This window comes from Colossoma macropomum, unplaced genomic scaffold, assembly GCF_904425465.1.
Source record: "Colossoma macropomum unplaced genomic scaffold, Colossoma_macropomum, whole genome shotgun sequence".
In the NCBI taxonomy this organism is placed as follows: Eukaryota; Metazoa; Chordata; class Actinopteri; order Characiformes; family Serrasalmidae; genus Colossoma; species Colossoma macropomum.
The window spans coordinates 3,632,933-3,659,152 of record NW_023494791.1 but is presented as its reverse complement, the minus strand read 5'-3'; the positions used below and the strand labels follow the sequence as shown (position 1 = coordinate 3,659,152).

The following is a 26,220-nucleotide window of genomic DNA, read 5'->3' as shown; positions in this document are numbered from 1 at the left end:
GCAGCTCATTAACCACAGTGGACACTCACACTTTACACTTAACTAAAACCAACAAACCTCCCTCACCGCATTACAGCATAACAGCTCCTGTTACAGAACATTTATATGCACATATCATACCACCCTGTTTAAATATACACCGATCAGGCATAACATTATGACCATTATGGAACACTAGATCATTTATTGGCGCCTCCTGACCTGTCAGTTCTCTAATCAGCACTTTATTCACCCCAAACAAAACTCTCCACCAATCAGGCATAACATTATGACCACCTCCATGTTTCTACGCTCATTGTCCATTTTATCAGCTCCACTTACTATATAGGTGCACTTTGTAGTTCTACAGTTACAGACTGTAGTCCATCTGTTTCTCTAATACTTTGTCAGCCACCTTTTACCCTGTTCTTCAGTGGTCAGGACCCCCATGGACCCTCACAGAGAGAGAGGTACTGTTTGGGTGGTGGATCATTCTCAGCACTGCAGTAACACTGACGTGGTGGTGGTGTGTTAGTGTGTGTTGCGCTGATCTGAGTGGATCAGACACAGCAGTGCTGCTGGAGTTTTTAAACACCTCAGTGTCACTGCTGGACTGAGAATAGTCCACCAACCAAAAATATCCAGCCAACAGCGTCCTGTGGGCAGCGTCCTGTGACCACTGATGAAGGACTAGAGGATGACCAACACAAACTGTGCAGCAGCAGATGAGCTATCGTCTCTGACTTTACATCTACAAGGTGGACTGACAAGGTAGGAGTGTGTAATAGAGTGGACAGTGAGTGGACACAGTGTTTAGAAACTCCAGCAGCACTGCTGTGTCTGATCCACTCAGACACGTTTTGCTGCATATAACACCAATTGAGACCTGGCGTCCATCAGAATGGACGTTTACCAGCCAATCAAACAGCAGCTTAGCCCCACCCGCTATACTGGGGGGAAAAAAATCAACACACTGAAGTAAGGCATAGCAGAACTCCAGCCAAGGATTCAGAGTAAGGGCTCATTTGAGCTCATTTTATGGGTTTATTTTACTGTTTAGGGATGGATTGTGAAATAAAAAGTTAGATATCAATTCTAAAATAATGTTAAACACAGGATTTTATTAAATCTTATTGTCCATTACAGTGGACAGTGGGTCTTGATGTATGTTGTTCAGGCTAGTTTTTAGTGCTGCTGCTAAAACTTTACTTTGCTTCCGTACACAGTGTGTACAGAAAATACATAAAACTCAGTGTGTAATGAGATGAAAAATACTTATTCTACAGAGTAACAGCACCTGAGGTGCTTCAGTTAATTGACAATGGAAACATTTCAGAAACTGAAAGTTTGTCTAGTGATGATGAGAATGATAACAGACAGTGCAGGACCCTCAGGAGCAGGTTAGTGTAACTATCAGTGAAAATGTATTACTGTATAGTAAAGTTTGTCCTTTAAAAAAAGTCCATAAAAAATAAATATATAGCTACTTTTTGTTATTGATTCCAGGAGATGGGGATGAAGTTGTTGCTGAGACAGTACATGGTGATGATCAGGGCAGGAAAATGAGAAGAAAGTCTTATTTGGTGAAGATGATCCTTATGCTAACCCGACAAAGAAAAAAGTTATCCAGTGGCATCGTACTCCTTATACTCCTGCAAGGGAAGATTCTATCACAAACAGCACTGAACCATTAACTTTAAGGCCGACCGTCCACTGCAATGGACATTTTAAAAAATAACAATAAAAATATTATATTTGATTCTTTTTACTTGTCTTGTTTTAGAGTTCATTACAGACAGAAAACATACAAAATATATATATATCTATATATATATCTATATATATATCTATATATATATCTATATATATATATATATATCTCAATGGAACATAATTCAGGTCTGAAAGGGTTAAAAGAAAAAAAACCCACATTCCATAAATGGCCAAATTTAGTGTGCATATTCATTGGACATACTGGTAGATGTTGCTGGTTAGGCCTTGAATACAACAGCTTTCTGCTGTTTGATGTGTTAAGTGCTGTAATAAACTGGTATTTTATGTGCGCTTTGCTTTGATTTTGCAGTTTGGGTTCTAATTCACATTACATGCAGATTTACAGTTTAAAAAAAACAGACTTGCTTAGACAAATATTTTTTATTATTTGTGGTAACTCATATCTAAGAATCCCTCAAAGGTCAAATTACACATTCTATAAATACATGCATGCTGTAAACATTTACCCTGAAACATGCAGAGTCCAAGATTTCATGGAATTAGCAACGCAACAGGTGCATTTACTAGAATGACCACTAGGTGGAGACAAATCACTTCACAAAAAGCTCCACAGGTTTGCTTTCAAACAATTTAATGAAAAACAAAATCAGTTTTTTTTCATTGACTTTCATTTATTAATCCAGTGCATTTCATCACAACACAATCAGTAATGTGATTCAAAAGTGCATTCTTGTATTATTTCCATGCAGTAAATACAAGAGTTGGTCAAAAATGGATGCTCAATGTTGCCAATTATGGAGAAAAAAAATGAAGGTACCTTAAATGGTTTACAGGGGTGTAATAAGGACATTTGTAATCTATACACTCATCTTCAACATTCATCTGCGTCCAAGCTGCTTCTTAAAGGCTTTCAAAGACTTTGCCATCATTGGCGCCACTCCTAAAAAAGAAAACAGACACTGAAAATCAGAGGGGCAGGCAAGGTTCAGACTGAGGGGGGCTGGGAGTCTCAGATCTTCTATAAGGGTAAAAAGGAACCCTATAAAAGAGAAAAGACTGAGCTTGGGGGCTTCAGTGTTATTCCTTTGAATAAAATTTACATTTTCTGACAAAATAAATGCCCCTCACACAAGATGATGCCTTCTCTACATTTCCCATCGTGTTTAGACAGACAGACAGACAGACAGACAGACAGACAGAGATTGACTGACTGACTGGTAGACAGATTGACAGACAGACAGACAGATAGATAGATAGATATGTGTATACAGACAGACAGACAGACAGACAGATAGATAGAGATGGACTGACTGACTGACTGACTGACTGACTGACTGGTAGATAGATAGATAGACAGACAGACAGACAGACAGACAGACAGATAGATATGTGTATACAGACAGACAAACAGACAGACAGATATGGGCATACACACAGACAGACAGATAGATAGATAGATAGATAAATAGATAGATAGATAGATAGATAGATAGATAGATAGAGATGGACTGACTGACTGGTAGATAGATTGACAGACAGACAGACAGATAGATGTGTGTATACAGATAAACAGACAGACAGACAGACAGACAGACAGACAGATCTTCACTGTCATTGTTCAAAAACAATGAAAAACCATTTAGCAGCTCTAGAACTGACAGAAAAACACAAATAAAAAAAGAAAAGATAAATGAGCCCAAAAGACAAACACCATGTCTGTATATACAGACATACCAGCGCACAATGAAACGATATATAGTGCAAGAAAGCCAACAGAATGACACTGACTGAACCACGTTTGCATCCATTTACTGACTCTTCTCGAGAATCTTACACCTCACGGCTCAGTTGGTTTGAACTGCTCATTAACATTAGGAGCTCAGAATGAGGTTCACGTTGTTCTGTGCAGCTGAGATCTGCAGGCCGCCTGTTTAAAGAGATTATTTATGTTGCTCAAATGTTTAAAAACATTTAGCAAAGACAAAACCTGTCAGTCGCGCCCCACACTGTTCACGGCCCTAATATGCACCCTAAATAAGACAACCTGCTCTCTATGGGCTGCTCAGCTTAGCAGGAGGAAATAGTTTCAATCCTTTCATCTTTTCATTTGTTTTTGCAGGGAGGGCAGCAAATGTAAGGAAAGTCATTCAGCGCCATTACGGAAGCACAAGATTAGCATTAATGCTCAGGAATTAAGCCAGGTTTCCTGTGTATAATCCATACTTATACACCGTGGAGGAGCTGGGTGGATGGGGGGGGGTCAACCAGCTACCGGAAAAAAGCCTCTCAGATATGCTGTTGTGCTCAGACTGCCCTCATCACTTTACACAGAACACAGTCTCTATAACAAACTATAACCTCTTTCACTTTCATAATAAACATTTATTCATTTTATTACAGTTGTAATTATTTCAGGATTCGACCTGGTTTTGAATCAAACCGTGTTGTCAGTTACCATCCACCCCGATCGCGTGACTTCTAGACTCTGAGCTATTCTGTGGTTTCTGGCAAAACGCCCAGCTCACTAACACAGGAATCTTCCATCGTTAAGAACACTGTAAGTCATGAGCTGCTCAGCTGCTCACTGTATGGAACACTAGATCATTTATTGGCGCCTCCTGACCTGTCAGTTCTCTAATCAGCACTTTATTCACCCCAAACAAAACTCTCCACCAATCAGGCATAACATTATGACCACCTCCTTGTTTCTACGCTCATTGTCCATTTTATCAGCTCCACTTACTATATAGGCGCACTTTGTAGTTCTACAGTTAGACTGTAGTCCATCTGTTTCTCTGATACTTTGTTAGCCCCCTTTACCCTGTTCTTCAGTGCTCAGGACCCCCATGGACCCTCACAGAGCAGGTACTATTTGGGTGGTGGATCATTCTCAGCACTGCAGTAACACTGACGTGGTGTGTTAGTGTGTGTTGTGCTGGTCTGAGTGGATCAGACACAGCAGTGCTGCTGGAGTTACTTCAAACATCTCTCACTATTAACACAAAAAAAAGATGGTTCTTCCAGGGTTCTTTAGTACAGAAAATTGTTATATATATAGAATCATCAACACTCAAAGAACCCTTTGCATGATTAAAGGGTTCTTTGCATCGTGAAAGGGTTCTTCACATTGATGGAGAATGTGCATTAGATGGTTCTATGCAGAACCTTTCTGAAAAGGGTTTTTCTATTGTGACAATGACAAGCTTGTAAGAATAGAAGAACTCTTTTGAAAGCCATTTTCAAAAAGGTTCTATATAGAACCATCTACAGCACATTCTCCATCAGTCTGAAGAACCCTTTCATGATAAAAAGAACCCTTTACTCATGCAAAGCGTTCTTTGAGTGTTTATAGAACCATTTTCTTTACTAAAGAATCCTTGAAGAACCATCTTATTTAAGAGTGAATGAATATCACACCTGTTTTCCATCTTTTCTTTTAAGTGCACAGATTAGCTGTATTTTAGCATTCCCCATGATGGGCATGGTTGCCAGATCCAGTAAAAATCTCCAGTAAAAAGTTTGCTTAAAAGCCACCCACCATAAGCTTAAACATTATTCTCTCTCACGCCTGCACTTTCAAACTGGCCAAATTTGGCAGGAAAACAACGTACATGGCAACCCTGAATGGTGGACGAGTCACTGTACAAACACTCCACCAGTGAAAAGAGAAAGTACACAATTCTACATGAGCACCTGTTCTGCAGGTGTGCAGATCAGAACCTGTGTGTTTGACTTAATGAATTCTCGTAATGAGTATCTCTCACAGGTGCAGGGAAAGAAGATATCAATAACAGGCGATCTTAAGATCTTAATCCAAGGGGGATGGAAAGAGGCTGGTTCGCCTGGGGAGGGTTGCCATTTTATTTTGACTGTCCCCCTCATATCGAGCCCTGTTTATACACCATTTTACTTTATTAAACCATCCTTAGTAAAAGAAATATACAACCTGAGATCAAATTGGGTGCGTATACATGCACTCAATAATCCGATCATAATCGGATTTCTACAGTTATCCGATTATTGAAACGGTCATGTAAACACCATACTCCAATCTAGAAATCTGATTAAGAAATCCGATAAAGAGGCTGGATTTTAGCTCAGATTTCTCAGTGCATGTGAACTCTTACTCTGATTTCTATCGGATTTCTCAGTCTGCGCATGCGAGATCAGACGGTGGATGTCGCAAGATGGCAGCAAAACACTGTTGGAGAGGCGCTGAAACCAAACACGAAATAAAGGATTTGAATATTCTTCATCTTCTAGATGATGTTTGTTCATATTTTCAGGTAAAGTGGGCGATGTTTAAAAAAGCCGCTGCATGAAGTTTGAGTTTTACATTACGTTTACGTCACGTCTTCTTCTGTGAGTTTATTGGCTGGTTGCAAAGCTGATTACTGTCTGACTCATGTAGACCTGGAGTTTCCCCATCATCTGCTTATTCAAGTGCATGTAAATGTGTTGATCAGATTACTGACAAAATCTGATTTTCTGCAGTTATCAGGTTATTGAGTGCACGTAAACACACTCAGTGAGATTAAACAGGAAGCAAACTGACACTGATCTTTCTAAGAGCATGAATAAAACAGAACAGGCATCACGAAACATCCTCTACTGAAGACCCAACCAGCTTTCACAAGGCAGAGTAGAGTGAGTAGAAACAGCAGAATAGCATGCGCTCCCTAAAGCGAACAATGAGAACGAGCTCTACTCACTTCTGATCCTCCGTGGGTCTGGACACTGGCTGGATCCTGAGCTGGTGGGCTCACTGAAGCAGGGTCTTCCTCTACTATCATGACTCTTCCCACTGAAGAAAGAGTGTGGAGACAGGAACTACAATGACATCACTTGGCCACTTTATCACCGATATAAGAACTAATAGCTTACATAGTAACTTATATAAAGTCACTCAGACAAGGTGTCTCAAACTACCAGAGCTTCAGACATTTTCAATTTAACCTTAACCTCAACTGCAAATCACTTTTACCCCCATTTTTCTGGCCAAACGTTTATATCCGTCATGTAGAGCTGCACACTCTGAAAGAGGAACCATTCTAAAAAACCTGACGCGGCATGAATGCTGCACACTGAGTGCATATGACTGTAATGTAGCTACAGCTAAGTTGGCTATTATTCTAATTCAGACCGATAGTTAGTTAAATCTGCCTCTGTGGATTCATTCAGAATTTCTGGATTAAAATATAAATAAAATTATCAAACAAATTAATGAGAATGCTTTACTTTGCCAATACTTTGCTGGCAATGCTGTCAAATTAAAATAATTCTACTGTTAAATTCACAATTCACTGTTGTCAGATCAAAACATTGTATCTCCAAAATGGCAACTTTACTGGAGAAGGAAAAAAACTACTTTACTTTTAATGTAAGTCAATGGAACCAGACTTTTTTCCAAGTAATTTTGGGTCATTTCTTTCAGTCCATTTCCTCACGAAATTTCCACACAATATTTAGGACCACAGATATTTTCAAATTGTCAAAAAACTGAAAAACAACAAAAATGGAGATACAAGGTTTTGTTCCGACAGCAGCGATTTACTTGATTTCACTGAACACAAATATTTAAACACTCTGTATCTATAGTAGTGGTAGTTATTATTGTTCTTGTTAGAAAAATACTAATAAACACTGACTAAGATGTGCTTAAATGAGTGTAGCTAAATTTAACATCTGGGGGAAAAGAGACTTTTTCCCCCTGCATTTTTTCAACTTTGGACAAGACCACCCGTCCAATTTGGCATGATTTTGGGACAATAAGGTGATGATTAAGATGTCTACAGTGATCAGCTTGACTTTGCAGTCCTAAAATAAACTGAGTGCCTCGTTTTTTAAAAATCTCAATTACCAAAATTCTTTACAATGGATGTATCATCAGGTTTTGGAATGAACTCTTCAATTATAACAGCACATTATATGAGGTACATATTTTAAATGAAAGATAAAACATTACTCAGCATTAAGTCTTTAAGTGACCCTATTTAGTCCCACAACAGGGAAATTTCACCTCCGCATTTAACCCATCCATGCAGTGAAACACCATATACACACTAGGGGGCAGTGAGCACACTTGCCCGGAGTGGTGGGCAGCCCTATCCGCAGCGCCCGGGGAGCAGTTGGGGGTTAGGTGCCTTACTCAAGGGCACTTCAGTCACGTACTATTGGCACCTAACCCCCAACTGCTCTGGCGCTGGCTGACAGCCAGTTTATAATGAAAGTTGGTGCATCCTTAATTTGCATCTGCAGTAAACTCTTTACATACGGTGGGTTCTTTGGAGGAGCAATGCCACTGAAGAACCACTTTTGGTTCCCTAAAGTGAGAACTCCTTAAAAAAAACACACCCACTTTTCTGGGCACCATTTCTATATACTTATATAGAATATATTATACTATATTAGTATATGATATACAGTTCTTAGTTTCTACCCACAGGCTGTCAGGCTTCTGAACAAGCTGTGAAGCTGTGGATCCTTCCCTGTTACCATTCCACTCAGTCATTTTGTTAATATTATTTATCATATCACTGCTGCAACAATAACACCAAGTCACGTTAAAATGTATATATATATTCTTCTCAGATTATCCCTTGTTTAACATATTTGTACATAGCAGAGTGTTTTTATTACATAGGTCCCTCCTGTCTCTATACAGGGTGTCCCAAAAAACTGACATAATTTTGTAGTCTAATAACAGCCAATTCTCCCTCAAATGATATCAAATTTTAATAAAATGTGTAAAAATTAACCAAGTTTAATTTTTAATGTTTTTTTTTGGAGAGGTTGAAGAACGGTGTTCACTAGAAATGAAAAGGCATTTAGTGTGTTAGAATATGCTCGAATACAGTCAAACGAGAGTGTGCAGCGTGCATTTTCCAGAAAATTCAATAAAAATGCACCAACTGGAAAGCAGATTTGGACATGGCACAAAAAATTCAAAGAGGAAGGCTGTCTGTGCAGGACAAAGGGATCTGGACGACCACCAGTATCAGAAGATATTACATTTGTGAAGCTGTGAAATCGGTTATAAAATCTACATCCCTCTGAATTTCTTGTTCGAATTTTGATAAATAAATCTTGTATTGTTCAACATGAAGCCTATTTGATTTTGTTTGCCCAGGACACGTAGTTACTCAGATATTCAGATCTCAAATGATGTCAATTTTTTTTGGGACACCCTGTATTTTGTGTATAATCTGTGTATATTAAATATATTTTAGTTTTAGTATTTTCTTTGTATTTTCACTTTGTTCTGTCTGCACTGTTTTCAGTATGTATATAATGCTGCCCTGCTGTAGAGTGATCACCTGAGCCTCACCACAAGCATTTCAATGCACGAATGTCCTGCAATGTTGTGCAAATGACAAATAAACTTGAACCTATATAAAAACCAGTATGGACTATATACTAGTTTCACATCGAATGCATTGAAGCCGTATCAGTCTTACCATCGCTTTTTCTTTCTTTATTTCCAAACAGCACATGACTGAACTTCGAAATACCCTCAAAAAAAACTTTCGTTTGATTATTAACAAGTACATTTTGGAACTTTGCCCACTCTTCTGACACCTGATTACATCACACAAAGCAGGTCATCAGGGGCACCAACTGAAGCTTTCGTTCATCTCCGAACGGCAGCATTAAACGGTTTTATTGTGAGCCAGGCAAGGCTGACCTTAAAACTCAGACCACTAAACTGAGAGCAGTCAGTGCTCGTAGCTGGACAGATCTGGTCAAAACTGACCTGGGTTTGTCTGCGGGGTGCGGGAGCCCGGCGCTGGCAGTACCGTGGAGTTCCTGCTGGATGCGTACGTTTCTAGGCGGCTTGGCAGCTGAATGAATAAATGCCATCTTCACCTGTCTTCCTGAGGAGGAGCCAAAAGAACAGCACAGCTGGGAACACAGAGACATTTGACACGAGCAGACTAACATCCTGGAAAAGTGAATTTTCCTACTCACATTTCTTAAAAAGCAGAGTTTGATGCTGTATGTAAACTGCTAAAAACATACCATCATCTCACCTGTCTATACTACGGCTGAATGATTCGGGGAAATACACCAATCAGGCATAACATTATGACCACCTCCTTGTTTCTACACTCATTGTCCATTTTATCAGCTCCACTTACTATATAGGTGCACTTTGTAGTTCTACAGTTACAGACTGTAGTCCATCTGTTTCTCTGCATACTTTGTTAGCCCCCTTTTACCCTGTTCTTCAGTGCCCAGGACCCCCATGGACCCTCACAGAGCAGGTACTATTTGGGTGGTGGATCATTCTCAGCACTGCAGTAACACTGACGTGGTGGTGGTGGTGTTAGTGTGTGTTGTGCTGGTCTGAGTGGTGACATAAAAAAATTAGTATTCCACAATACTTAAAGAAATTTTCCCAATGCAACACAATATTTTGACACAGACAAAATGTGCAAGTATTATCCATAATTCAGTGGTTGAGATATAAAGTCATTCAGGGCGGTTTGATATGAAATGGTTTATTGTAGAGAAACATATTAACTCTTAATAATTTCTTCACCGTGGTGGTGATAGGAACCAGGGTCACAATGTCTACCATGAAAATAGTCATTTTCCTTATTATCCAAAAATATCTCCATCTGTGAGGGAGCTTCTAGAGGTGGACATCTGGTTCCTATCACCACCACTGTGCGCAGCTCAGACTCACTTTCTCTAGAACAGAGCGTTTCACACCAAACCACTCTGTTTACATCTTAACCATTTAGTTAATCCGTGTAATCAGTGTAATCCCCACTCTAACCTAAACTTCTGCTTAAATATCCATTCAGTTTACTCTTTAAGTTCCTCCTTAAGCAGTGGTGGATGAAGTACACAAACCATGTGCTTGAGTTAAAGTAGAGATACCCAAGGTAAAATATTACTCCAGTGAAAGTAGAAGCTCCTCCCTTTAGACCTCCACTTGAGTAAAAGTACTAAAGGATTTGCCTTCAAATGTACTTAACCACTGAAAGTGAAAGTACTAAAAGATTAATTATGGCTCGGATGTCATATTACCGGTTTTGTAACAAGACTCGCTTCATTAACTCATTTTTGGTGAAAATACTCCAGTGTCTCTCTTGGTAAACCAGTCTTTTAATAGAAGGTCATTAATTAGTGACGCTGATGTCTATTAAAATTATCATAAACACAAAACACAGAAGGCAAACAGTTTCCATCAGGTAGAACTGAGTGGCTCTGAAATCACTTTTTACAAACAAGCAAAGTTTCAGTTTAAGATTTATTTGAACTTAGTTACAGTTTAAGTTTAATAAAAACTTTAAACTCAGGTTCACAAATGAGTTTCCTTTACTAAACTGCATCTGTAGGTCTCTGTTCATAAACATAAACTAGCCAAAACTAATTTACTATAAAATGAAATGTGTTTGTATAAATTCAGTCACAACTGCATATGTGTACATATTTCTATATTGTGGTCTGTTTACACAAAGTTAGGTTAGTTCATCATTTATGTTGAATAGACTCTCCCAGAATTTTACACTGTTTCACTGATGTTGAACCGTGTGCTGCACTGGGTCGGTATGACCAACAGGTCAAAACAAGCTCAAAACAAAGTGACCGCTGTGCTCTGATTGGTGTTCTGCTTTGTGCTTCTTTTGTTTTTGACATGTTACGTTTTTATACACACAGAAGCCAAAAGGAACGACAGATTTCTCATAATGTAGTGGAGTAAAAAGTGAGATATTAGACTTTGAAATGTAGTGGAGTGAAAGTAAAAAGTCACCCAAAATGGAAAAACTTCAGTAAAGTACAGATACACGAAAAAAATACTTAAGTACAGCAACGAATTACATTTACTGCATTACTGTCCACCCCTGTCCTTAAGCCACTATTGTGTAACCCAGGGATATTGCGAAAGCGAAAAGACTGCATGCCAAAACCCGCAGCTCATCTTTGGTACCCACTAATCACATGTACTTGGCCTAAGAACAGGTTTATGAATTTTTAATATAATTGCTAAACCCTTCCTTTAAATAAGTGAGCAGCAGTAGCAGCTGTTGAACAAGTTATACTGAGGTGCTAACAAGTGTTTTGTAATGCAATCACTACCCAGCGCCCAGCCAAAAGGTCATCTGGGGGAGGGGCTTTCACAGAGGGGGCTGACAGGTGAACGAGAGTGCCACATACTGCACCTTCTGGGTGACAAGAGTGTGAGCACAATACGATTTCCTGGAACACAAGGCCAACAGTACCTTCTCAGAGCACTGTGTCATTAAAGTCAACCTTCCATCAGAATTTCTACATAATTTCATTGGTTGAGATGTAAACAGAGAGATTCAGAGTGGTTTGGTGTGAAATGGTTCAGATGTCTTTACAGTGGTGGTGATAGGAACCAGGGGTCGCCATGACTACAACACAAATATAGACATTATTTTTACTGTCCAAAACCACCAGTGAACCTACACGAGTCTTCTGAGTTTATATGGAATGTTGAAGATGGTAAAATAGTGATAAATCTGGACAAATCTGAAAGTTTCTTTGGGGACTATTTTGCTTTGCCTTTCTGCAACACGTATTTATTTATTTATTTTTTAAAGGTCTCAGGCATCAGGCAGCGCATTCATAACAATTTCTTGTAATAAGTTCCTGTAAGGGGGCTTCTATAGGCATTAAAGGGCCCATATCCTACATTTTTCTTGTATTTTTTTTTCCCCAATTGCCGCCAGTTATGACATTTGTCTTGGTTTTATGCACCAAAAACAGTCATAATTAATTTCTACAAGATAATTTTCCAACCTCTCTTTATCTCTTAGAATTAAACCAGCTGTTTTTCTCAATGTGCCTTTAAGACTGATTTATGTAAATGAGCTCTGAAACATCTTATCTGCGGTCATGTAAATACAACAAATCTGTCTTATATGCTGTGTAAATATGCAAAACAGATATACATTTATTCATATTCTCATACTTTATTCTAACTTGTGTATTTTTTATTTCTGCCTAATTTATGTCTTTTTTTTCTGCCTAATATATGTACGTTTATGTGCAAGTGCATGTTTTGCTACTGTAACACAGGAATTTCCCTTCAGGATCAATGAAGTTCTATCCATCTATCTTTCCATCCATCCATCTATCCATCTACCTATCCACCTATCCACCTATCTATCTATCTATCTATCTTTCCATCCATCCAACTATCTATCCATCTACCTATCCATCTTTCCATCCATGTATCTATCCATCTACCTATCTATCCATCTTTTCATCTATCCATCAATCCATCTACCTATCCATCTTTCCATCCACCTATCCATCTTTCCATCCAAGTATCTATCATCTACCTATCTATCCATCTTTTCATCTATCCATCCATCCATCTATCCATCTTTCCATCCATCTATCAATCCATCTACCTATCCATCTATCAATCCATCTACCTATCCATCTTTCCATCCATGTATCTATCCATCTACCTATCTATCCATCTTTTCATCTATCAATCCATCTACCTATCCATCTATCCATCAATCCATCTACCTATCCATCTTTCCATCCACCTATCTATCCATCTTTTCATCTATCCATCCATCTATCAATCCATCTACCTATCCATCTATCAATCCATCTACCTATCCATCTTTCCATCCATGTATCTATCCATCTACCTATCTATCCATCTTTTCATCTATCAATCCATCTACCTATCCATCTTTCCATCCACCTATCTATCCATCTTTTCATCTATCCATCCATCCATCTATCCATCTTTCCATCCATCTATCAATCCATCTACCTATCCATCTATCAATCCATCTACCTATCCATCTTTCCATCCATGTATCTATCCATCTACCTATCTATCCATCTTTTCATCTATCAATCCATCTACCTATCCATCTATCCATCAATCCATCTACCTATCCATCTTTCCATCCACCTATCTATCCATCTTTTCATCTATCCATCCATCTATCAATCCATCTACCTATCCATCTTTCCATCCATGTATCTATCCATCTACCTATCTATCCATCTTTTCATCTATCCATCCATCCATCCATCAGTCCATCTACCTATCCATCTTTCCATCCATCTATCTATCCATCTACCTATCTATCCATCTTTTCATCCATTTATCTATCCATCTACCTACCTATCTACCCATCCATCCATCCAGCCTTCAGTGTGAGTGGGTGGGGCTAATCTGCTTGTTAGCTGAATAGGTGGATATATGTAAATGAGTTGTTTCTCTTGACATCACAGAAACAATGGATTCAATACAGATGTACAGTACACTTCGAAGCTTTAACAACATTTACATATTACTTTAAACTCCTTTATTATAAAAAAGGGGGGAAATTCAGTTTTTCATGATACTGAGCACTTCACTTTAAAGCACTCTCAATGACTCTGCCTGCATCCATCCATCCATCCATCCATGAAAGGTAGGAAGGCTTAAAGAAAGTGCTTTTCAATACTTTAAAAATACTGGGCCTCATTCTCCAATATCTTAAGTTTTTCTTAAATGTGTTCCTGAGTGTGTGTAGATTCTGTTCTTACCTGAGAACAAATCCCAAACAAGAAATCATTGGTGAAAGTCAGAATCTTCGTGTAAACTGCGTAAGTTTGTTTTAAGAAGAAATTTCTACTTAAGAACGGTTGGTGAATGAGGCCCAATGTCTTCCAAATAAACAAAGCATCTTCTAATTAATGAGGGCTTCAGTCTGACCAGACAAACTGTCTGCTATTAACAGTACAGTGAGAGGGAAGAATATGATGCTTATTTAACACTTATTTCTAACACAAAAATAAATAAATACATAGTAAATATATTTTTAGAAGGCACTTTCATTAAATTTGTATGTTTTCCAATTTCTAGTGTACCCGAGGGAAATTGATTAATATCAGATTTAGGGGAAATCCACTGATTTTTCAAAATTCATCCATAATTCAGTGGTTGAGATGTAAAGTCATTCAGAGCAGTGTTATGTGAAATGGTGCATTGTAGAGAAACTTATTGACTCTTACAGATTTCTTAACAGTGGTGGTGATAGGAACCAGGGGTCACAATGTATACTGTGGAAAATAGCCATTTTATTTACTATCCAAAAGGACCAGTGAACCTACACGTGTCAAAACATCGTCTCAGACAGGCAGCACATTCTTAACCACTTCATGTAAGGTAGATTTTAAAGCCATTAAATGCTTCAGACGTCTGGTTCCTATCACCACCACTGTGAACAATTCTGACTTGGTAGGTTTCTCTAGAATGGAGCATTTCATTCCAAACCACTCAATGACTGTTTGCATCTTTACCATTTAATTATGCAGAAAACGTTGAAAAACCAGTGGAATAGACGACCAAAACTGGCATGTACAAGTGAAGAACAAGATTATGCGATGCAGGGTGGTCTAAGACTGGGCATGCAAAGCACAATCCCCTGACAGTTACCTTTGGGCTTCCCAGAGTGAGCCAAAACAATGCTTTTGGTGAGCCGCTGGAGTTTGCGCTCTCGTTCCTCAAACAGCCTAAGGTACAGCTCTCTCCAGGACTCGTACTCCTCCAGCTGGGCATTCCTGAAATCCCTCTGGCAGTGCCTTTCCCACAGGTGATCCGTCACACCTATGTATACCTGTGAGACAAACATATAAAGGAACAGAAAGTACAGATCACTGTGAGGCCGATGTAGTCCACCAGAAGTCAAAAACCCTGGTGTAGAGTGGCTGTGATTGCAAGGACAGGAGTTCATGACTGTTTTACAGGGTCGTCAACAGCCATTCTATATCCATGCACGTCTCCTCTGCTCTGAATGCTGTTTAATTTCTGTCAAAAGGGCTAATTAGACTAATTTAAGCCAATTACAAAAAACTACTCTTCGTCTTCTGCAAAAACATCCTCATGCACATCCCTGTTCAAAGTTATTTTATCTATATCATCTTTAAACTGTATTCATTTTTAGTCTTGAAGAAAGCTCTGCTCAGACTAGTCAAAAGCTCACAGCAAATCTCAGCCAGTTATTTTTACCATGCAGTTTAACATTATAGTCTATAACTCAGTGGTATCGAACTATTGGGCCAAGTTAGTTTCATGTAGCCAATCACATATTTACAATACCCTTAAAATCCGGCAAAAAAAAAGAAAAAAATCCAATTTTTTTGCTATATATTTACACTTTACGGGGGATTTGCTTCACTCACCAGACGCTGTGTCTAGTTACCCAGAACTAACTTTATAAAATCAGCTCAGGCTGATGACTATGATGTTAAAAACAACGCTGTAAGCAAGAGGAACAATTCAAACTAAAACCTGACGCAGCAGGTTCGCTGCTGAGTGTGCATGACTACTGTAGCTATGACTAACTTTGCTTTTGTTCTAATATAGACTGACAGTTAAATCTGCCTTCATGGATTCAATCAGGACACAGCAGCAGATACAGCGTTTCAGAATTAAGAAACGAGAGGAATTATAAAACAAATCCACTGAGAACACAGATTTAACTGCAACACTTCACTGACAGCAACTCCACACAGGTTCATCAGGAATACAATGCTATCACAATAAGAGTCCCATATAATTCTTCTGCTAAATGTAAGTTTTCTTGTTTTAAATGAACACTAATTAAAACATTGAAACATCTTGTATTTATACTACTACTATTCATGTTCATAATAATGATAATTATTATTATTAGGATTATTATTGTTATTACAACCCCGCAGACAGTCTAGGGTAGGGGTTGGCAACATGCGGCTGCGGAGCCATAAAATAATCCTCCTTTGCTGTCAAATAAAGCCCTGCTGATTGCTCTAATAAAGTTTTAACAATAAATGGTCTTAAATGCTGGAATTAATGTAGCCTACAACTACTAATTCAACCCTTAACCCTGAAGATCGGCTAGCAGACTGCTGGTCACTATAGCAATGCAGACAACAATCTTGCCTAGCTAGTAGCTAACGAAAAGGCAAAGAGAGAGATTTAAAACGAACAATGATGATTTGGAGATGAACGGACTTATTTGCATTTATAAATCACTCCAGCTGGTTTCCAGATGCATTTAATCTGCGAGAAACTGACAAACACTAAAAAGACACAAAGCGAAAAGTCAGTTTCTCGTTCGCCAGCTTCTTGTTCAAATTCTCCCGTTCCACCTTAAATGGTGCAGCAGTTACATTCGGGCACTTCAGGTATCATTTAAGGTGGAACGGGAAAGTTCGAACAAGCTGGTGAATGCGAAGCGACTTCAGCCTCACAAAAAGTCGTTTTCAAGAAACCGTTCTGCTTTTGAAGAAAAGTTTCCTGCCTGAGATGCGAGAAAAGCGTCTATAGCTGAGCTAAAGCTTAAAGCAGAGCAAAGTAAGTCTAGATTGTCATTTCTATTATATTGATTTATTTGTTTATTTATTGTATTAGTACATCAGCACATACTGAGACATAATTACAGCCAAAATGGTAAAATGGACATAACATGTTGTGGCAAGGTGGTTTGTTTCAAGGACAAAATGGCTCTTCTTTACATTTGGGTTGCCGACCACTGGGTAAGGGTAAGGTGGGGAAGGCAGGAAAGTGTGGTGTATCAACCAGGAAAGAACAAGACAGACAGACAGACATGGTTAAGCCTGGGTATGTAACAATTAGTAGTATTAGTATAATAGTAGTAGTGGTGGTCATAGTAGAAAAAGTCGTAGCTGTTGTGGTTTATGGTGACAGAATAATTGCTGATAAAGAGTGACTAATATTCAGTTAAATGAGTGTGTTAGGCAGCTAAAATTAATCCCTGAAAAAAAAAAGGAAAACATGTGTTTGCCAACACTTCACTCACGATAACTACACTTGGATTCATCAGGAATGACAAGGACATCACAATAAAAGTCCCCTATAATTTACCTGATTTTACTTGATTTAATTAAGCACTAAAACATTTATTTAAACACCATATATTTATACTACCAGTACTTTTTGTAGTTGTGCAGTGAGAGAATAAATCACTAATCACATCAACTAAGATGTGCCTAAATGAGTGTATATGTTATGTAGTTAAAATGTATGGTAATGCTGGGTAAACATTAGATGAAAAACTCAGAGCTATACTGTAGCTGCTAAAAATTAAATGACTCTAACTAGAGGTCAACAGGGTCAGTGCTTGGCAGTATACCAGAGATAAGAAACAATGCTCACTCAGGAAAGACTGCATGAATCAATGAATGCTAAGACTGCCAACTGCCAAACCTACTTTTCACACACTGCCCGCCACATTAGCATTATTTGATGTGACTGTTCCTTACAGGGTTGCACTCCTCGATCCGCAGAAGCTGCTCGGGTGTACAGCGCTCCAGCACCGGCTCCAAAATCTCAAACGGCACTCCCCCGATCTCATAGAGCGCTACAGAGTGAAGAGGAGAAAACCTTTGGGATGAATCGCCACTTAAACCCATATGAGCACAAGACAGATGGTGTGAAACACTCACAGTCAATGTTGTTTTGCAGCGTCCGGATGCACTGCTGGTACAAGGTCATCATGGTGGGAAGATACACAACCTTACTCCCAGAGTACACCTGCATCTTCCTGTTCAGCCGCTGGCCGGTAAACACCGGAGCTTCCTCAGAAACATCTGCAGGCTTGTCTTCCACTGGAAAAACACCAGTCAAGGGTAGAAGATTCTAAAGATGCACTTTGAATAAATACATTGTTTGCTTTTTGGCAAAGACAGCAAAGCGTAAAATGGGAAATATATTAAGACTAAGGCCCAAACCCATTTCTTCTTTTTACCCCTACCCCTTGTCTTCGAGTGTCACCCTAACCCCTTGGAGCTGAGTAACAAGGGTAGTGGTTGAAATCTTCCCTCTGAAATGGGACCCTCAAATAAAAAGAGCATCACTTCATTAACAGCTACCAGCGCTGCTCTGTAGGCGACCCTGCCAGTCTGCAGTGACAGCAGAGGAGGGTAAAGTTCAGCTCCTCACTGCTGGGCTTTAGTTACATTTAGGGCATCATATGACTTCAAAGAGGGAGGCAATTATTTATTATCACCCACCCCTAATTCTTCAGTGATATGAAGCTGAAGTCAGATATTCACCAGCTTCTTGTTTGAATTTTCCCATTCCACCTTAAATGGAGCAGCAGTTATATTCTGGCGCTTCAGGCATCAGAACTGCTGGACTATTTAAAGTGGAACGGGAAAGTTAGCTAGCTAGCTACCGAGGCATTAGAATGCTATTAATTATTTTTTATGCTTGTTATGAAGAAAACGACCATAAATCATTGAAAAGATATTAAAATAAGGTAATACAGTGATTATCGTAACTTTTTAAACAGAGAAAATTCTCACATTTGTGGGTTTCTTTGGTCTCTTGTTCTCCATCTTGCCGGTTTTTCTTTTTTTCTCATAACTCTCGGTTTGGAGTCCCTGAAAAACCTCCGTTTGGAGGGCCATGTAGCCCTAACACTTCGCCCTCCCCCTCTACCTCAACAAAAATTGGGACACCCTACCCCTAGACGTGAACGTGCAAATCAAAGGGCTAAGGGCTAAGTGGTAGGGGCGAGGGGAGAAATGGGATTGGGCCTAATCCTGGACAAGATTATGCCCCTAACAGAAAATCCACTACTAAAAAGAAATCCCACAAGCACCAAGTTGCAGCTCATTAGGTTCAATATTTCACACGACTTTCAAGATACATCTACCACACATGTGAGCAAGGTTTAACAATTATTGACAGTAACTGGTCAGCCATCCTTTGACCCCCTACACTCTAAAAAAAAAAAGATGGTTCTTCAACAGTTCTTTAGTAAAGACAATCCATTTCATGCTTAAATAGCTCTTTGCATGGTGAAATTGTTCTTCAGATTGTTCCATATAGCACCAAAAACCTACTTAAAATAGTTTCTATATATAACTATATACACACAACACATTCTGCATCAATCTGAAGGTGATCTCACCACACAAAGAAGCATTTAAACATGAAATAGTTCTACACTGAACTCATGGTTCCATTCCCTTTACTAAAGAACCCTTGAAGAACCATCTTTTATTAAGTTTTGGGAACTAATGCTTGACAAAAAGTATGTGCCAATGGAATAAGATACTTTTACTGGACTTAAAACATCATAAAGCTTTGTCTAGAACCTTATAGCACTCTTAGAACAACCTCAAAATGTGAATTAATGTCTGTATTTGTGTCTGTACCTAATATACTGGCAACTCAATGTAGTGTGCAACCAGGCTTAATCTGTATTCAGGAATTCAATACTGAATGTTGAACTAATTTAATTATGCTGTACTTTATTACTTCCTTTATTCAATTTGCATTTAAAACATCCTTTAAGTAGCTGTTATTCATTTTTCAGGAGATATTTCTGAGCAGACAATGTAAGATAATCCACTTGCATGAAGAAGAAGAAAGTTAAAGAAATTGAGGGAAAAAAAAAGGAGTTTTCAAAACTGGAGTTCAGAGAATGATTAAAAGCTCCAGAGAAAACAGGCCTCCTAACAACCACCTGGAAGACCTGGTAGACCCCAAAACTGCCCCCATCAGATAAACAGCACTTAAAGCTTTCATCTCTGAGAGAGAGGAGAAAATCAAGCTGCTTCAGATCTGAAAACATCCACAGGTGTTTCTGTCCATCCTTCCACTGTGAGAAGACGACTCAGCGCTGTGGATCTGAAAGGAGGTGTAGCTGTCAAGAAGAACCTCACTGAGAAAAGGAGAAGAAAAGAAGCTGAACAATGGACTGACCACCCCAGAGTCCAGACCTCAACACCACTGAATGTGTTTGATTACTTCAGAAAATCATCAACCAGCTTCTAAGACTGAACTTTGGAGGTGTGTCTGCAGATTCTTTGAGGAACTGAAAGTGAGTCTCCTGAAAAGAATGGAAGCTGGAATAAAGGGAAAGAGTGACACAATAAATACTGATGCTTCTGTGTAATTTCTGTTAAATGTTTTCTTACCTTGTTTGCTTTTTCATAGCAAAAATGATAGCAAGTGAAAAAATCTTAAATATTGTCATTATATCAAATATGTCTCATTATGAGATTGTTGTGAGAATATAAGACTTTTCAACCCATTTTTTAAGTTAAATAAACCTACAATATTCTAACAACCTCCTAATGAGAAATATTAGATATATTTACGATTTTAAGTTTTTACTTGCTGTCATTTTTTCTCCAGTGTTCCTACTGCTGAAAATGGAGTAATTTGTACTTAATGGTCATTTGGACTGTAAATTAAATAAATTAAGTACTGTAAGTATTTCAGACATAAACAGAAGTTAGGACTCACCTTTCCTCTTTGCAAAATACTGATACTGAGAAAGATCCTCACACTCGGGGGAAATTGGGGGGAGTGGAATCTTGAGCAAGTCCAACACAGATCCTTTTGAAACCTAAATGCAATGAAACGCATCCCATCAGAAACTGGAACCGTCTATGAACGAGGCCAATATCTCAAATAGCTACCGTTGTATCCGATTCCTCTTTTACAGCCTTGCTTGACTTGATGCTGGGGACACACACCTTGGCGTCCTCCTTCAGGTCCGTCTTCAAACGTTTCTGGGTCTTATCGTCACATGACTTCCTCTTCCGTTTGGGAGCCTCCAGGTCGTAGCTCAGGTAAGCCTCAAAAGACATAGAGGGCGTTTCGAAGTCATCGCTCTGAAGGTCCTTCTCAGTATGAGCTGCCCTTGGCTTACTTCTCTTCTCCCCACTGTCCTCCTTTTTAATGAGGTCTCTCTTCTTTTTGCCATCTCGCTTCGAAGAGCTCGTCTTGGTGGGAGTTTTGGTTCTATGCTTGTTTGTTATGTCAGAAACTTTTTTCTCAGGTTTTTTTTGCTCATCTTTTTGCTCTGCATGGCCGTCGCCGCTTGATTTCTCTTTGGGCTGGGAGGATTTTTTTGGGGTTGGTGACACGTGCTCCGAGTCAGAGTCTTTCTTTTCACCATCTTTGCCAGCTTTTGATTTGTCCACAGCTCGTTTCACTTTACTTTTACTATCAGAATTCTTCGATGGTTTGCATTCAGAGCCAGAGTTTTCATTTTTGGGCTTCCTTTCAGAGTCGTTTGTGTTCTCTGGAGTCCGATCGCTTTCTTGAACTTCAGACTTAGACGGCTCTTTCAGAGGAGGAGGCTGAGGCTGAGTAACACTGGAGTTCAAAAAACACCAGAGAAACAAAATTCGCCATACCAAATAGTAAATATGATACAAATACTACTTATAAAAAATAACCAGAATTAAGAGGGCTAGACAGATACTAGCAACAACCTGGAATACCACAGCAGCACTTTAGCAACCACTTGAGATCACAGCAATATCCTAGCAACACCTTAGCAACCACATAGGATTCCACAGTAACAGCTTAGCAACACATCAGCAACCACCTAGAATACCATTGCAACAGCCTAGCAACCACCTAGGACACCATAGCAACAGCCTATCAACATCTCAGTAACCAAATTGGATAACATAACAACAACATAACGCCTGAGCGACCACCTAGGACACCATAGCAACAGCCTATCAACACATTAGTAACCAAATTGGATAACATAACAGCATAGCAACACCTGAACAACTATCTGGGATACCATAGCAACAGACCAGCAACACTTTAGCAAACACCTAGGATACCATAGCAACAGTCTATCAACACCTTAGTAACCAAACTGGATAACATAACAATGGCATAGCAAAACCTAAGCAACCACCTGGGATACCATAGCAACAGACTAGCAACACCTTAGCAACCACCTAGGACACCATAGCAACAGCCTATCAAGACCTTAGTAACCAAATTGGATAACATAACAACGGCATAGCAACACCTGAGCAACTATCTGGGATACCATAGCAATGGGCTAGCAACACCTTAGCAATCAAATGAGATTGCCCAGCAACAGCCTAGCAATACCTAAGCAACCACCCGGGATACCATAGCAACAGCCTATCAACAGTTGGTCAAGCCAACTAAAAGTTTATTCATGAACTTCTCCTTTCTAGCTAAATTTTACTATTTAAAACATCACTGCTAGATTTGGGGCCTCAGTACCTTGGAGAATCTCTCGGAACCAGCTTTTTCCATCGGTGAACTAACGTCTTGGCCACTTCCCCCGCGTCACTGTGTTTGCGAAAGGAGTTCACCACTTTACCAATTCCAGTCTCCTACATAAATGACAAAAGTTATAAAGAACAACAAACAATTTGCTTGCTTTGTAGGGATTTTCAAAAGTGATAATCTCTTACAGCAAGAATATCAAGTGTTACGTCCAGTTGTTGAAGCTTCTTCAAGGTTTTCAGCAGCTGAAGCAGAAAAAAAAAAGATTTCTTGGGAACTGTGGGACGAAGACGATATCAGTATGTTTAATGTATTAAATGTAGAAACTTGGACTAAATCCGCCCATGTATTTTTTAAAATCTAACAATTACTTTAGATGCAGTAAAATGAATAGTTTGAAATCTGTCAAATGGGTCCAGTGCTGATTTGTTTTAATCAATTATCAGCCAGCTATACATTTCTAAATCCAATATCACCCATCCCTGATTCAAAGACATAACGTCATTGTCTTATTTTTATTCAGTAAATCACTGAATAAAACATGTATTTTCAGTGTTTTGGTACACAAAATCAATGCACACCATTTAAGGACAAAACCCAGCCAGCTCACTAGAAAGCCTGATTTGCTGAGCAAACAAGAATGGCAGACTCTATGTATGGAAAAAACCTCATATGCAGCGACTCCATTGGCAAAGCGCTATAAATGGGCAGTGCAACACCCACATAGGTTGTAAAAGACCAGCCAGCATGCATGTGCGAAAAAAGTCACATGTACTAAAGAATTTCAGCACATATTAAAGGGTTCCAGTACAGATTTAAAGAAGGACACAATCACTCAGTTCATTACAGTCATTTAGCAGAACATATAGACTATCTAATCACCTCGCGCCTGCCTAATTCTTTTTCCCCCAGACTGACAGACGGGCAACAGGAGAGACAACTGCAGCAGTATTTTTAGCCTAGAACCACTCAAACCCCAACCCCCTCTATCATGTCCCCACTCAGCAGTAGCAAAAGGCAGGCCACCTGCATGAGAGCAGGCTGTGGATCCGAATGCAGGCCCCACAAGAACATCAGTGAAAAGAAGCCACTGAATAATCTACAGCAAAGCCGAGAAAGCGTCAGAATTATAATCCATTTTAAGCAAACCTGAGACCAAGTAAAATGATCTTAAATCGAGTCACTGTATCTAATATTTCAAACTTTGAAAGGATTGTAATATTATAAGATTATATAACTTCTTTCCAGACATTTTTTTACTTGCTTTAAAAATGCTGGCAGCTGCTTTTGCTTATTTCAAGCACATTTCTTAAAACAAGCTAAATTATCTACCCATATAATGAGACAACTTTCCTTAATAAAATCACTTAAACCAAGTAATGTGTCTTGAAATATGTTAAATAATCTTATATAAAGCTTACAACACTCAAATAGAGATAACTGCACGGCAAAAAAAGAAAAAAAAATGGTATCTTGTCAAGTAAAATGATCTTAAATCGAGTCAATATAACTCATATTTCCAACTTTGGGATGGCTGTAATAATATTATAAGATTATAGAACTTCTTTCTAGACATTTTTTACTTGCTTTAAAAATGATGGCAGCTACTTTTGTTAAAACAAGCAAAGTTATCTGCACATATCATGAGAATTTTACTCAAGAAAATAACTTAAAACAAGTAAAATATCTAGAAATATGTTAAATAATCTTATCATAAGCTTACAACAATCCCACCATAGGTAATATTAGATATATCTATGCACATATTAAAGGGTTCCAAGATCATTTCACTGGAAAAGACACTTTGCAGTGTGGAATTGTGCTTTATTTCCCATTACCCATCGCTCCGGTACCAAAGGGTACAGTTTTTTTGCTTTTGGTATCTGCTCAAGACTGGTAGGGACTAATTGCACTCAAGGGTGCTCTTTCTCAGCATTCTGGGAACACTTGCACTGAAGTCACCAATAATTTTAGCAAATTCTTTACTCTGAAAATAAAGTCACCAAGCACTTATATATTACCAATAAACGCATCAGAATGAAACTAAAACGCTGATGTGTCTCCTGTTTTTAGAATTATTACCTTGTAATGAGTTTGCTACAATGACATAAGCTAGTTAGGAAGCAAATTACCCAAATTAGACACTGGATAACATGACCAAAAAGACAGTTACATCAATTAAATTGTGGTTATTCTGTCTCAAGCAAGTGGGAAATGAACTAGAACTACAATCTTAAAGGGGAATCCAATTATTTCTCCATAATTCAATCATTGGGGATGTTAAACCGCCTCATTCAGATATGGTTCACTGTAGAGAAAATGACAGAATTTTTTAAAGTGGTGGTGATAAGAACCACCGACTGCAATGTCTATAACACTAAACAGTCATGTTTATGTGTCTGAGTTTTTATATGTAATGTTGATAATGGTAAATAGTTATAAATCTGAAAAATATATTTAAAAAATACCTTGAGGACTATTTTGCCTTGCAATGCCTTGTATCTTCCCACTGTAGTGTTAAAAAAAAAAAAACTTTAGACCAAAATCAATTTCTCTGACATCAGACATAACCAGTTTATGTAATAACTTACTGTGAAGGAGGCATTAAAACACTTAATATATCTAGTTCTTATCACCACCACTGTACAATCCTGACTCAGAAGGTTTCTCTGGAACAAAGCATTCCATATCAGACCACTCTGAATGACTATGTTTACATCTTAACCATTTAATTATTGAGATTGGTGTTTTTAATTCGGTGGAATTCCCCTTTAAGTTCCATACCACTCATTTCACACGACTTCTAAAACCCAGCTGATAGACACAGGGCCTTAGGTCTCCCTGGCTGATTGCTTTAAACAAAGACACACTGCCAACAGCCCCAAAAATCTATGCAGAGCAATCTGATGAGCACCCCATGGTCTTAAAATGCATTTTTTGTGGTGTATAATGAGAGAAAAACGATACCGTGTGCCCTTCGGTGCTTTCTTTAAGCTGAAGTTTCAGCTGTAATACTTTTTCCACGTCTGTCGGGGCCATGACGGACGCGCTGCCTTTAACACAAGAAAACCTCTCCAAACCCGGCCGTCATCTTTATATGGGGCGGGGACATGGACCACCAAACACAGTTCATTCTTTTCATAGTGATAAATGGTCAAAAAGGCCAAGAAAATAAAAAATAAACGTGTATTTGAGCCCTGTTGTAGCAGACGATGCTGAGTTACGACTCACGTTAACCTACGTTGGTTCAGCAGGCGGCTGATGGGTTTGTAGGCCTCAGTGTCCTAAAATGTCAGCAGCCTGTTTTATTTATCTACGAATTTACTCTTACTTTGTCCCATTTCATTCAGAATTGGTCACTCATCCTGATATTTGTGTTTAGATCAATTCTCCCACCACTTTGACTGCTTTGTTTTTCCCCTTGTCACTTAGCTAGGTAGCTTAGCATAGCTCACTTAGCATAACCTTTTTATACCAGA

At 38.8% G+C, this 26,220-nt stretch overlaps 1 protein-coding gene across 1 annotated transcript; it reads right to left on the bottom strand.

Moving 5' to 3' along the window:
- Nucleotides 1-2,324: 2,324 nt before the first annotated feature.
- eloal (elongin A, like) lies at nt 2,325-25,780 on the bottom strand. Its single transcript, XM_036573541.1, has 11 exons — nt 25,709-25,780; nt 22,930-22,986; nt 22,736-22,848; nt 21,151-21,832; nt 20,975-21,077; nt 18,160-18,321; nt 17,977-18,074; nt 15,146-15,326; nt 9,467-9,587; nt 6,426-6,517; nt 2,325-2,653 (listed from the first exon to the last, which is right to left on the bottom strand). The coding sequence occupies exons 1-11, from the start codon at nt 25,778-25,780 to the stop codon at nt 2,592-2,594; spliced, it is 1,743 nt and encodes a 580-aa protein (XP_036429434.1). The 3' UTR covers nt 2,325-2,591.
- Between the last annotated feature and the right edge of the window lie 440 nt (nt 25,781-26,220).

Coding starts and splice junctions, on each gene's coding strand:
- eloal (XM_036573541.1), bottom strand. CDS start 25,780: ATGGCCCCGACAGACGTGGAAAAAGTATTACAGCTGAAACTTCAGCTT. Junction 18,075..18,159: donor GCTGCAAAACAACATTGACT/GTGAGTGTTTCA, acceptor TTCACTCTGTAG/CGCTCTATGAGATCGGGGGA. Junction 15,327..17,976: donor GGATCGAGGAGTGCAACCCT/GTAAGGAACAGT, acceptor TTTGTCTCACAG/GTATACATAGGTGTGACGGA.